The sequence below is a fragment of the Chenopodium album genome, chromosome 2, assembly GCF_948465745.1.
Source record: "Chenopodium album chromosome 2, dcCheAlbu1.1, whole genome shotgun sequence".
NCBI classification, from domain to species: Eukaryota; Viridiplantae; Streptophyta; class Magnoliopsida; order Caryophyllales; family Amaranthaceae; genus Chenopodium; species Chenopodium album.
Genome location: NC_137835.1, coordinates 6928212 through 6943367, shown reverse-complemented (window position 1 = coordinate 6943367; position 15156 = coordinate 6928212). Strand labels below are relative to the sequence as shown.

General features: G+C 32.8%; 1 protein-coding gene across 1 annotated transcript; it reads left to right on the top strand.

Annotated features, from left to right (window-relative positions):
• The first annotated feature begins 1090 nt into the window (after nt 1-1090).
• LOC145594778 (FAM10 family protein At4g22670-like) lies at nt 1091-6815 on the top strand. Its single transcript, XM_081651114.1, has 11 exons — nt 1091-1415; nt 1511-1547; nt 1664-1819; nt 2252-2339; nt 2427-2504; nt 2610-2674; nt 3167-3307; nt 4077-4193; nt 4284-4619; nt 4782-4839; nt 6339-6815. Exons 1-11 carry the CDS (start codon nt 1306-1308, stop codon nt 6428-6430), a joined length of 1278 nt encoding a protein of 425 aa, XP_081507240.1. The 5' UTR covers nt 1091-1305; the 3' UTR covers nt 6431-6815.
• Nucleotides 6816-15156: the final 8341 nt, after the last annotated feature.

Sequence of the window (15156 nt, the reverse complement as noted above, 5' to 3'; positions counted from 1 at the left end):
CTCAGTCTTTCACAGCATAACCCGGTACAGTACCGCCATCGGCCCGTGTAAACCAACCATTACAACTTCAAAAGCAAGTCACTAAACAAGCTAAGGAAGCAGAAAGAGGAAAAACATACCATTACCTAAAGTTACTAGGAGTACTAGCACCAATAGTACTTAAAATGGTTGTAATAAGCAAAAACCCAGAATAAGAAATCAATCATGGCAGGCATGTAGCAATGTTGCTCCTAAAGTAGCATTACCTAGTCATCGATCTATCCAACGCAAATGCCACTTAAGTATTCTTGTAATTGATCATTGATGACTACTTAAGCTTAATAGTGTTTTCAATTGGCATTTACAAGTGCTTTTATATTGTATACTAAGCTTTAGACTACTTCTATTGATCAATTTAAATAAATGAAAATGTTTGTAAACTAATCTATATGCTTAAGACAAACAATTGCTAGCCGGTGAAAAGGAACGTTAAATCATGGTAAATTAATTAGGAAAACAATCTTATATATGAATTGAATATTGAATCTTTAGTACATTAATTAAGATTGATTAAAAGAGGGCATGAATCAAGCTAGCACATAATTGGCTTGACATGGTATGACCGTATTCAGTTTATCATAAGTCTGGCACAACACGAGAGACACGAATTGAGCCACAAGTTATACATGGCACTACTTGCAAATAAGAGCCTCCTATCATAGCACAATATATGAGTCTACCTAGCATAGACTCTATTTCTAAAAGATCGACACAACATGACTTTTCCATAACGTGTTTCAAGATAAATACTACTCAACTCGTTAAAGATGATATGGTGATACCCACAAGTCGACTTACAGAGTTACAAACCTACACGAACCATCTCATTCACAAATGCATGATACAAATACACGTGGAGTGTATGCACCACTGCACCCCTATTTTATGCACAAAAGCCCAAAATAAAGACTAGAGAGCAATCTTAAAAATTTTAGGTTTGCCTTTTGGAGCAATAAGAAACGACACCTTGCAAAAATAGGTCATATAACCGTATTTCCCAATTCCAATATTTTCGACGGTGAAATGCATTAATACACTTCATACCCCTAATAAAAGAAAATCATCCATTTAGCAAAAGAAGCTACTAGAAACAATTTAGGGGTTTCAATCAAATTAAAAGTTTCAATTCATTTCATTATTTCCCTTAAACCCTAAATATTTATTAATCATCTTCAACCTTTCTACTCATTTTACTGCGAAACCCAAATTTTTGTTTGATAAATTAATTTCTGCAGATCTTAATCTTATAGCTCGAAGAAGATAACAATGGATGATTCAAAAGTTCAGCAATTGAAGCAATTCGTTGATCTCTGCAAATCCAATCCTTCCATTCTCTACGATCCTTCTCTCTCTTTCTTCCGCGACTACATCGAAGGGTATGAATTTCCGCCATTGCCAAAACCTTAGTTTAATCTCGTCGTTTCTCTATCCTCTTGATTTTTCTCATTGTTTTTGCATTTGTTGGTTTCAGTCTTGGTGCTAAGCTTCCTACTTCTTCCGACAAATCGGTAATTTGTTTCTAGGGTTTTTATTTTTATTTTTATTTCGATTATTTTTATTTGCTTGTTAATTTGTGCAATTTGTGTGTGTATGTTATAAATGTTGTTTGAATTTGTGGATTCAGAAATACACTGTTGATGATGAGAGTGACGAGGATGTAGCGGATGCTAAGCCGCATGTTGAAGAAGTAGAGGAAGAAGAGGAAGAGGAGGAGATTGTTGAATCTGATGTTGAGTTAGAAGGCGAAATCGTTGAGCCTGATAATGATGCTCCTCAGAAGGTCTTTTCATTTTATCTATTTTGTTGATGCATTTGATTTGGTTATTATTGGAAATGTGAGAATTTTCATGTGTTGAACTATTTGAAATGAAGTACTTGTATGATATTTGCTGCTAAAATGCTTGAAAAATCGTTGTTATTCGGTTAGGTTTGGTGAATGAACTTTGTTATTGGAATATTGATGAATAATTAGATGGTAAGAAATTAAGATTCTATATCATTACCCTGAATGCCTCTGCCCAAGCTTCGGCCTTTGACGTTGTAAGTGTAGGGTAAGTAGCCTTATGTGAACAATTGTGAAGGGTGTTGTGCTGTCTTTATGAGTGAGGATTTTGGATGGTGGTTTGAACTGTATTGTTTGAGTTTGAGTAACAAAATGCTCTCCTATAGTTGCAAATATATTGACTCTTTTGTGTATTGGAATTTTTTGTAGATGGGTGATTCTTCGGTTGAAGTCACAGATGAAAACCGTGAGGCGGCTCAAGAAGAAAAAATGAAGGCAATGGAAGCAATTTCGGAAGGTAATTACATCATTTATGTTGTAAAGTTTATTGGGTGTTTTCTCAGCTTTCCCTTGTCTTATTCATGTGTGCCTTTTGGGATATTAGGCAAACCAGAGGAAGCAATTGAGCATTTGACATCAGCTATATTACTCAATCCGTCGGCTATTATGTATGCTACCAGAGGTAAAACTTCATGCTCTGTTTAGGTTATACTTTGTATTTTGATATCATTGTTTTAATTGACTGTTGTTTTAGTGTTTTACTGATTTGTCATCTGCTGCTTCACAGCTAGTGTGTATGTAAAGATGAAAAAGCCAAATGCTGCTATACGTGATGCCGATGCTGCTTTGGAGGTAACATTACACTTGAAGATTTTTTAAACTGAAACTGATTGGATAATGGTTTATGAAAACTCCTCTTGCATAGCTGATTGACTGCTATAGTGCTATATATGTTGCATTTATGTACTGAAAATTTGAAATTTGTTTATTTATAGTTGTCATAGGGTTTGAATCTTGTTGTCAGTTGCCACTGTAATAATGGTCACTGTAGCACTTTTGTGGGCAAATTTGTATGGTTTGCCACTGCCTTAGACTTATATTGCGGTTGTGCTAAGTTCAAAAACCCTATACATTGCACGGTGCAGTGATACAACCAAGATTTAATACCCTTGTACTATTTGAAGAGTAAATGCCTGCCCTTTGTAGATATGATATGATATGTTGAAATGGATAGTCTTCTGCCCTAACCTTTGAATAACCTATTCATGTTCAGTTTGCTCAATTTTTATCCTTGAATGGATTTCATATTGCAGAAGTCTTTTAACTCCTCATTCCTTTTGCCAGATAAATCCTGATTCTGCTAAAGGGCACAAAGCTCGTGGCATGGCAAGAGCAATGCTTGGTCAGTGGGCAGAGGCTGCTAAGGATCTGCATGTGGCCTCAACAATCGACTATGATGAAGAAATAAGTGCGGTGCTGAAAAAGGTGCTACCAATATTGATTTTTTTATCCTGCATATTCGTTTATATCTGTTATTATTGGTTTGACATCCCAGCGTTACACAATCTTACATTGATGAAGTATGTTGAGGGGGGTTTCTTTCCTTGTTAGCAGTAACAGTTGAGCAGGTTAACAGTAACAATGTTATTTTCTATCTACATACTCTACTGGTTGGATGCATTTGAATGAGATGATAGTGCAAGCTATAGAGATATAGTACTTTGTTAACTCGTTTGGCAGTAGTGTAGTTAGCTGGTTTAACTAGCAGTTAGCAGTTATTTAGCTGTTTTGCTCACTAGGATATAGCAATCACCTAAATGGACAAGCATTTTCTATATAGGGACCAAAATGCTGATGCAAAATGATTTTGTAACATACTAACATTTGGAGTTTTAAACCGCTCTTTTACAACCGTTATTGTTATTGTGACCACAATTAATATTTGATTTCCTGTCTAGAACCAGCAATACCTGGCGTTAGGAGAGGGTGAGGCCGCCTTCATGTAAATTGATATTTTGGTGGTGGTTGGGGGGTGGAGCCAATAGGATGCTGGATTAGTTGATTCAAGAATTTGGGTCAAAGCTCTGTTTTCAAGGAGTTATGGCGTAATATTGTGTTTTTTAATGTGAGAAGAAACTAGGAAGTAACAACTTTTTTTTTTGGTCTTCCTGTTGTTTTTGTTTGTTTGGGATGGGAGTTAGGGTTCTACTTTGTATTCCTATATATGTTTACACCTCTCAAATCGACCTATCAGGTTGAGCCCAATGCACACAGGATTGAAGAGCATAGGAGGAAATATGATAGGCTGCGCAAGGAAAGAGAGGAAAGAAGGGCTCAACGAGAAAGACAGCGCAGGAAGGCTGAAGCACAGGTTTCTTTTTTTTTTTTTTTTCATTTCTTATGATCCGAAATTGTGTTATTGTGTTTACTATGCAACTGAAATGGTGATGTTCCTTTTTAGGCTGCCTATGAGAAAGCCAAGGAGGAGGAAAAGTCATCTTCAAGTAGATCTGGCGGTATGCCTGGGGGGTTCCCTGGCGGTATGCCTGGAGGGTTCCCTGGTGGTATGCCTGGAGGGTTCCCTGGTGGCATGCCTGGTGGGTTCCCAGGAGGCATGCCTGGTGGGTTCCCAGGAGGCATGCCTGGAGGATTTCCAGGAGGCATGCCTGGAGGGTTCCCAGGAGGTATGCCTGGAGCGGCTGGAGGTATGCCTGGAGCCACTGGAGGTATGCCAGGAGCTGCTGGAGGTATGCCTGGTGGAATGCCTGGCAATGTTGATTTCAGCAAAATATTAAATGTGAGTTGAAATGCTGTTTTGAAATGGTTTTTACGGTATTTCCATATTGATGATTTGCCAGCCGTACCTTTTGTAGTACTTGATACTTTTATCTCTTTATGCTTCCTGTTTCTCCAAGCCTGAATTTGATTTCTTATATGGTAATTGTAATGTTTGGATCAGGACCCTGAGTTGATGACGGCCTTTAAGGATCCAGAGGTCATGGCGGCTCTTCAAGATGGTAAGTACTAATGTCATTCAGCTCTTTCTGATGTGGTTAATGCACTAATTATGGATTTTGTAATTTTATATTGCTATCTCAACGACTAAACTTCACACCTTGTTTGGTACAAGGTCATGATTTGTTGGAATTGTAATGAATTTTGTACACAGTTTGGTTGGTACTCTGTATTAATGGTCTGTGAATGACCAAAGCTGTACACAATACCCCTACACTTCTATACATGTGCTCTTATTGATTTTCATGATTAATCATTACCACCAGTGACTAGACGCTGTGATGAAAAATGTGAATATTACCTCGCACATTCTTATGGATAACTCCATGTCAGTTTATAAGCAAAATCTTGATTCTTAAAACTTGATGAGATTGGATAGACTATAGAGGTATCTTTCGGCCTGTGATAACCTAGTTTAGTTTTAGTCATCCGACTTAATATTGATTTGTGTCTGATTAAGTGGGCTGACTTGCTTGTTAAAAGTGACCATTTGGTGGTGGGGTGGGGAGGGTTCAATTTCTGTATCTAGAGACGTCAAATCCCATATTACCACATTCTTATTTAGAGAGAAGGGTGTGGATTGTTTTGGTTTTGGCCTTAACCCATTTTATGTCTTGTCAATGGAATGAGTTTTCTTTGTGTTGTTCAATAAACATGTCTAATTATTCCCGTTTCAAAATCACTTCCATTTAATGTTATACATTGGTTTGTGAAAACTTAGCAGCTATTATGAACATTTTTAAATTATTAAGAAATACTGCATTGGTATAACATACAGACAAATAATACTATGTTAGTGCATTGCTTTTTATATGATTGGAGTAATTAAAAAGCTTTTTGGTTCATGATTGTGCACTCCTTGCATGCAGAAGGCAATGTTAGCAAATATGTAGGGTGCCCTAATGTTCTATTATGCTTCATTGCATTATTGGCTCAATCGAGTTGCTAAATTTGTAGTGTGTGGATTGTGGCCATGGAGAGCAGAGCATTTTACATTATTTTTCTGGACAAATTATCTTGTTTTCCTTGCATTTTTGAAATTGTTGTAATTATATCTGCTGTTCTGGCCTTACCACATTGTAGGCCTTTTGGGTGTAGGGTAGAGATACAGACATACAGCAGCGTGAAATTATATTTGCTAATGCTAAATGCTGTGGTTATATTTGGGTCATCTCCCCATAAATTTATTTAAATAATGTTGGCTGAGACTGAGTTACTGGTTAGAGTTGTAGGACTTGCTAATTTGAAATGGGCCTGTCCAAGAATTTGTATTTACTTCTGGTTTAATCTTTGTCATTTCTCATCTTTCTATATTAAGTATGAATTGAGTTCTAAAATTTGATGCATGAAAGAATGTAAGTTTTCTATTGACTAGGTATCATATCATTTGTTTTAGGTCATTGAGATTTTGAATGTCGGCAATCTCCATCCTGATTTTACTCTTTACATTTGAAGTCTGCTCATAATTAAGTTTCTGAAATTTGATTTGGTATGCTTACAGTAATGAAGAACCCAGCAAATCTGGCAAAGCACCAAGCAAATCCGAAGGTGGCCCCCATTATTGCTAAGATGATGGGCAAATTTTCCGGTTGATTGTGGAGATACGTCTGTTAGTGAGACAAAACATGGTGACAAAAAGAATGAGTGGTCTTCCTGCAAAAATTTAAAGGATTGAGTGGAGGTACTTAACTTCGGCACTTTTGCCCTTTTAGTTGACCTTATTGTGCATGTTCCAACATTGATGGGCTTCACTTTTATATATTGCTAGACAGCAGCTAGTTGTAAGTCATGCTGTGATTTAGATGAAACTTGTATCTTGATTTAGAGCAGATCTTATAGACCGATTTTAAAGATAGTTGCTGTTAATATTGCACATTGTCAGCATTAGTTTTATGGAACTTTGGAAATTTGTGCAGTTGTTTCGGTGTCATACTGTCATCGTTATAGTTGAGTTCAAATATTGGATTGTTTTATTGCATCGAGTGTTCTATTTTTGCTAGGAGTATTTCTGCATTCGGTCCTCATGTTCTTGGTACAAGGATTCGAACCTTAGGCACGGGAGTTGAGTGGTAAACTAGCATACCACTTAACTGAACTCATTGTTTCCATGTTAGTAGCAAGATTTGGGAAACAGATGGTTAATTATGCTTATTACAAGATGTTGGTTGTATGAATTAATTTAAGTAGAAGGTACTTAATCAAATTCCATTGGAGTTTCATCTGGATTTATAATCCCCTTTTTTTTAAAACTAAAATTATTACATCATTAATTAAAATCCATGAAAGAAGTCAAAAAACAACAAATGCGAAAGTGTATATCGAACTGAATCAATCCATTTTTATTGTAGTAACGTAATCTATTTTGCATAGGATCCTAATATTCTCCAATTTTACTATAGTAACGTAATCTATTTTGCATATAATCCTAATATACTTTGGACTAGTACGTATTTTGCAACTGAATATGATGTTATTCTAATATGGCTCCTATTGGTTAAGGACTACTTACCCCCACAAGAGGAACTTCCGACTTTCTTAGTAAGTGTTACTGTCATACGAAACAGAATATACTTGAGATGAAGCATCATTATTCTTAAGAAAATAACTCGTTTATTTGATTCTGCTTTGATTATGACAAATGTTCTCAAAATTTTTAATTTTTATTTTCCTTTTTCCTAGGATTATCCATATGAATAAATGAAGGGAAATTCCCTAAAATTTATTCTTTGATTGTGTCAAACAAGTAATCCAAGTACATAATTACAAAGTATGAGTATAATTATTAAAAAAAAAATTAATAAAAAAACGGCTAAATGTTCTTTACAAAAACAGTCATATGTTCTTTACTAAACAGCTCTATGTTCAGCTGGATATACTATGCTTGGTACTTTAGTACATATGACTCTACGAAGAAATTTTCACTGGTCAGAATAGGAGAAGGGGTGGTGATATATAATGGTTTTGACTTTAGGAGGGGGTGTCTTCTAATTTCGTAAAAAGCAGGTGGTAAGTTCAACAAAGGATGATCTAAGAGAATGGTTAATTACAAAATTTCCTACTCCGTAAAATTTTTTTACCCTGAATCTTACGATATACTACTTATTTACTTTAAGTGCTATGTCAAATATGGCATACGAGAAAACTCAATAAAATTAATAAGGAAAATTTGCAAATTGTAGTCATTTAAAGTTCGTATTTTTCAAATTACAGTTATTTAAAAAAAAAATTTGTAAATTGCAGCCCTAAAGTTTGTATAAATTGTAAATTGCAACCCAATTCAATTTTTTCATTGGTTTACATGTCGAAAAATTTTCGGTTAAAGTTTTAGGGGTCATTTTAGGCTTTAAGGGACCGTATTGAGCTCAGAATTAGCAAAAAAAATAACGTTAGTGTCTCGTTTTGCGTAACAAAAATGAATCGATTAATGGAAAAGTATAAAAATGAGACACTTAGGTTATTTTTTTGTTAATTCCGAGCTCAATTCGGATCCCTAAGGCTAAAATGACCCCTAAAACCTTTACTGAAGATTTTTTGACATGTAAACCGATGAAAAAGTTGAATCGGGCTGCAATTTACAATTTATACGAACTTTTGAACTGCAATTTGTAATTTTTTTTTAAAATGGCTACAATTTACAAAATACGAACTAATTGGCTGCAATTTGCATTTTCCAATTAATAAATTGCAGAGTATCTATTTATCCCCTTGCATTATCTCGAATGTAAAGAAAAGTAAACAATTATCTAGATTGAACTTCTTCAATTATCTAGATTGAACTTCTTGTACACTAGTATGAAGTTTCAACTTGCGTATTATTACTGTAGCATATAGCTTAAAACTTACCATTAAATATTCTTGTGTTCAGTTTGGTTCCCAACTACTTGTTTGAAATTGTTTAAATGTTGAATCTTTAATTTCACAAGTTATAATTATCAACTCATTCTTTACCACAAACTCCATATTATTACATTTTCTAGGTGGGGCTAATTCTAAGACTTCTCATTCAATCGTTTAGTCTATATGAAGCTTCACTAATAATCTTTATTTTGTAATAAATTCAAACTCGCATTCTCTGCTAATTTTTTCCTTACAATGAAAAGGTAAGTCAAAAACCACTACATTAGTCAATTTTTTTCCTAATAATCGCGTAAATTACTAAAAATTTAAACTCAAAGAACATCATTTAAGTAGTAAGGAGTACTCGACAACAACAAAAACTATGAAGGGTGTGAAGATAAAGATTTCTAAAAGATATGGTGTGTTAGACGTTGTTCTCCTCATATAAAGTGAACTTATTTATTTAAACCTATTTATCGGTTTCTCCCTTTATTTTTACATCTAATATAATTGGACTTGATCAATACTTGATTAGCCCTTGATACTTATCTTATTTGACTAAGTCAATGATTGTATAAGAAATGTGAAACTTGAGACTTATTGAATCTGTTACAGTGTAAAACATATTTCTCGACTTTAACCATCAGGTTAAACTTTTGGTTGAGTTGGTCTATTAACATGGTATCAGAATCAACCTTATAATTATAAAATATTCTAAATTTTAATAATAATGCAAATAATAACCTACTCAGTAATTAAAATTTAACCTCATTCTTCAATAATCGTAACATATGAATAATTAAATGATGGAAGTTAAAAACTTGTTACTACCATAATACCTTATCTTAATTAGTTCACTCAAGTATAATTTGTCGGCAGTTTAGCACTAATTAGTAGTAATTAGTCAACAACATTGTAAAAATGGTAGTTCTTAAGTCGCTTTTAGTCTTTAAACTAATGGTTTAAAAGCAGTAATTATGCAAGTTGCTCTTTAATTCACCTGTTAATCACTACTTAAGGACACGGACTTACCCATGATTGACAGATGTCTATAACGGGAGATGTGATTTGCTTCCACTTAATTAATTAATCCCTGCCTCCTCTCCATTCTACATCACTTTTATTAATCAAATTAACCACATTTTCATACAATAATTATATCAACTTATTACTTCATCTTTTCAAATCACTTAGATCACTAGCTTAATTACTTTCTAATATCTTTATTGACCTTTGTGACACATATATGTCATTTTTAATTCGCTTTCAACCTCTTTGTTCCTGATCTTGAGCCGTTGGGTATGGTACAAGGTTCACCCTGTGCTAGGTCTCTATCTCAAGGTGGCTAGTGAGATGTTGTTATCGTCATGCGACTTATGAGTTATGACGGGGGATAGACATGAGAAGAAACATCCCGCAATCAATTTAGAGGAGTCTCAACCATTAGCTTAAGATTTTGATTGAGTTGGTTTTGCGATATAAATAATCTTAATCTTCTTTCAAAATTCCCCAATGTGATTTTTCACATTTTCATATTTATAAAATATTTTGTATGAAAAAAAAAAATGAGTCCATATTTTTTTATAATTGAAATATAGCTGTTATCTCAAAATCTTTATTTCAACTAGTTGAAAACTATCTTCAGCCAAAAGGAAACAATGTCTATATGACAGTAATCTTTTTTTTTTTTTTTTTCTACTAGTTTTTGGTTGTTTCATACATATAGACACCTAAAAGTCATAAGCCATATGTAAATTTGTACTTTCTCAATATATATATACTACTTGTAGGATATTATTAATAATAGGTCAAATAAGCCAATTTATTACTCACAACAGTCAACAACTGATTGTCAAATAAGGTCACGTGTAATATGAAATGAATATTAAACATAACACTTAGGCATGTTCTCTTACGTTGAAATTCAGTTCAGTTCAGTTCAGTTCAGTTCAGTTCAGCTCAGTTCAGCTCCTAATTTCCTTCTCTTATAAAATATTCATTTCAGTTCAGCTCAATTCAGTTCAGTCAATTCAGTTTAGTTCAGTTCAGTCACTGAGAACAGGCCCTTATGCTATGTTTGCATAACAGATTAGAAGGGAAATGGAAGGTAGGGAAATAGGAGGAAGGGGAAGGAAGGGAAAGTGAAGGAAATGATGAGCTCCATTTTCCCTCCAATTTTGAAGGGATGGTCTTTATTAAAGGAGGAGGGAAAATGGAACCCTCCCTCCCCCTCCCCTTCCCTCCCCCAACATATTATTCAAACAAGGAAGTTTGTCTCCCTCCCTTTCCCTTCCCCTCCTTTCCTTCCATTTTTTGTTATCCAAACATAGCCTTATTGACACATACTGTCGAGACAATCCTTATACTCTCTACTTAAATTCAAAATTCAAATAAGATCATTATAATAAGCATATATAAGTAACAAATAATGTATGAAAATGTGACATATTTATATGCATGCAAATAATGTAATAGTATGATATGTCCTCATAGATACTTGTTCTTGTATTGCTTCATAAAGATCACGAGTGGAACTATCGTACGTAGGACCAAAAAAATTACATAAAAAAAGGTAATCTTGAAGAGTATGCAAAGTAAAATGTAACAAATGTATAGACTACATAAGTGGTATTCCTAAGTAGAAGCAACTTGTACAAAATAATAACAACATATATTTTCTCTAAGTTATCCCAGTTGTAAGCTTAGATTTTGAACCTGTAACTGAAACTGTAGTATGTAACAGCTGAGGTTTTACCCGACAATGCTCAATCTTACAAGCAATGCCACCATACTTTTCTTGTAATTGTGGTTTTATATAATTTTGGACCACATTTTATGTTACAAGGAACTTCTATTCAATAATTATATATTTACTCCATTACTATAATGTACGGAGTACAATACTTCATCCGGGTCTAATAGTCACATATATACATACAGTTTTATCAGGATTTACGAAAAGATTAAATAAAAACCTATCGAACTATGAATGGAAGTAAAAAGATTTTTATAAAGTTAATCATAATATTTTATAAAGATTGAGCGATGAAAAGGGTATATTTGTAGTTACGAATATGTTTTATGAACGATTAGGACAATGTAACAATTATATCTGAACAGATGGAGTATATTTGGTTGATTGATGATTCCATTAAGATAAAGTATTTATATTCTTGCAAATCTGAGATGTTTGACGTGGTTTATTATCAATCATTGCGAATAATGTTGGGGCATTATAAGAACATGGCAGGTGTATGTCAGGTGTGTTCTTATGGTTTTAAGATAATGACATACATTATATTTTACTTAATCTAATTAAGCTCACTAATTGGCAAGTTAAGCCTCATTTGTCTTTCCTTAAAAAGAAGGCATGCTGTAATTCTTGTGTCACAAGGTTATACGAGTACGTACGTACTTATATTTCTTTATTTATTTACTTATTTTAAGTAACCTATGGTAGACGTAATTCTACATCTATCTAAGCTATAATTTTGCGTCACTAGTTATTTTGATGGAGAACATTTAAGTTTCGAAAATTAAATTTATACGCTAGCTTAGGGGTGGAAAATAATTTGACATAATTCTACATCTATTTAAGCTGTAATTTCGCGTCACTGCTTATTTTGATGGAGAACATTTAATTTTTGAAAAATCAACGTTCCAAATTAAATTTCTTCGCTAGGGGGAAAAATATTTTTGTAAAGAGTAGAGTAGATTAAATTTTCTTTTAGTGAGGAAGGTATGTCATATATTCCTTCCTATTTTTAACGATATACTTTCTCTCTTCCCATCCATCTTATCCGTCGTACTTCTTAGCCAAACAAAGGAATACTAAGCTATGTTGCATATACAACTTCATCATTATTATGATATTATCATTATTTATTATCGCCTACCATCCAAGCTGGAGTATTATTGTTAATTGTTACTAAATTAAGAATTATGCTCCTTCCTCGATTCCCTTAGGGTTACGTACAACGACTTGTAGTATACAATTTGTATACTACAAACATACACTCAAAAAATATAAGATTGTCTATTATATGTAAGTCTTAACTTGCAAGCTGTAAGAAAACAGTAATAGTCATTCTCTTACACACATCTGTCACTAATTTAACCCATTAATTTTTCCATAACTTTATGTTAATTACAATAAAAGAAAACACCAATGGCTTCAATTTCATGGTTTGTAATTTAATTATTTTATTAATTGTAAGTTAAGTTAGTAAAATTCGGATATATTTAGGTTATTTGAAGAAGAAATTAAATGTTGCTGACTGTCAAACATACGTGCAATTTTAATGTATAAAAATCCCAGTTGCCATTATATTTATTAATTGCTAATAATGGTTAGAATAGTCTAATTTTTTGCAAATACTTAATTAATTAGGAGGGAAAACAAGATATAACTTTGAAAACAAACCTAGGATTAAAAGACTTACTAAGCACAGCAACTTATGTCTAGCAAGTTTGGCATTGACAATCAAATTAAAGGAGAGGGCTCCACGTTGAAATTTTAGCCTAAACTAGTAATCCAAGTCAATTACTGCTAATTTGGGTTTTAAACTGCTCCCATTTTTTGTTTTTTATGATATAATTAAGATTATGGTTTTGTCTAATGTTTTGGCTTATTGGGTGTAATGTTTATCTTCATAGATGGAGTTTGATTAAATATTAACAACTTCATGATTATACCAATAAAATCAAGAGCTTGTTTTTTGTTGTTGCTAATTTTGAGTTATTAGTTTAAAGTTAGTTCATGTATGTTTTGGAAATTAGCGTAGTACTATATAGTACTATATGTACGACTTAATTATATAAAAGTTCAAAACTAAAATTAATTGGTCTTGAATTCTTGATACCGCAAAGTTATAGCTATATTTTGTTAACAACTTGAAATCAACACAAAACAAAATAAGAATAAAATTGAATATTCAAGCCATATTCACAATCACCACATTTAATTCTACATATGTGTTCTTATAGAACTAGAAATGTAAAAGTTGTGGGAAAATTTGACATATGGATTTTTGATTGGGTTTTGGCTTTGTTATGCTAGCTAACAACTAACCAAAAATGTTTAGTACATACTTCTTAGATTTTTAAATCAATTGAAAAGTTGACGTTTAAGACTATAAGCCAAAATGAAAAGATACTAGCCTTAGAGCGAGTAACTTGTACAATTAAAATTTAAATATAGTAATTTTTACGGGTTTTTTTTACAACTTCGATAATATGAATATAATTAGACATAGTTATAGATTTACAAGTCCTTACATGTGAGTTTATCAATCAATTTATATTTATTTAAGTAGTCAACTTAAAAGTCAATAAAAATAGTCAATCAAACCAGTCAAGTAAAACAGCAGTACACACGCTAATAAAACGCCCTGTTACCTAAAATTAAAATATGAATCCGGATTTAAAAAAGGATCCGGATTAACCATTAGAACAATCTAGAAAAATAAAATTAAAACAAGTGTCAAGAATTTAGAGCTAGTGTGGGCCAAATTCCCAATGTTCAAACACTAACAAAGCATAAATGAAAATGTGGGCAAAGCATAAAAGTGTGAATCTTATAAAATCAATTTGATTGGCTATTTAAAACTTGCCAATGTACACGCATGCGCGCTTTTGCGTCTGGCCGTGTGGGGAAGCTTTGTAACAATCCTTAAACTTTATACTCCTTACTTCATAGTGGCCATCTACCCTTAAGTGTATTCCATTTAACAAATTTTAATAGCAAAATAATTCACTTTAATTTATTTGCACCGCCATTTTCTTGATTTAATATTTTATTAAATCATGAAATTGAGGATAAAATTATGATGCTATCTTAGCTATTTAAAAAAGATGCAATTGAAGTTGTTTGCATTAGGCTCTATGTTTGTAGTTAAAAGGGCTCTAAATTACGCCTATGTATACATCAATATATTATCATCAAGTATGGTGTTTTTGTTGGGGTGTTCAACACAAGTATGGACATTATTGATGTTGAGCTTTGATCAATTATCTATTTGTATAAATAATTTTAATAGATAAGATTCTTAGAGGATATTATAAAATAAGAACTTGCAATTCATAGTTCATCATAATATATAGTAATATTTTGGTGAAATTTCAACATTTTTTTTTAACCAAAAAGGTGAATATGGATTAAAGAAGTATTTCATTAAACATATAAGTTTTTTTTTTTATTATTATATATGTACCTTATTGTATTGCATAATACATAAGGAATCATAAAAATACACGGGAAAAAAACTTTGTAGATTGCATGCATAGCCGTCAAAGAAGAAAATGGCTAACTAATGAGTTGCTCTCTTTAATTCACTATTTATGAATATGCAACTTTACGGCTAACTTTAAACATAAAATATAATTTCTAGAATAGTATTAATTTCAAGATTAATGACTAAATTAATTATTCGGTACGGTGTTCTCAATGCATGATCAATTGATGTTTAATATTCTAAATTTTA

Excerpts from the sequence above, each read along its gene's own strand:
- LOC145594778 (XM_081651114.1), top strand. The coding sequence starts at position 1,306 with ATGGATGATTCAAAAGTTCAGCAATTGAAGCAATTCGTTGATCTCTGC. Across the intron at positions 1,416-1,510 it reads TTCCGCGACTACATCGAAGG|TCTTGGTGCTAAGCTTCCTA; the intron begins GTATGAATTTCC and ends TGTTGGTTTCAG. Across the intron at positions 4,194-4,283 it reads GCAGGAAGGCTGAAGCACAG|GCTGCCTATGAGAAAGCCAA; the intron begins GTTTCTTTTTTT and ends GTTCCTTTTTAG.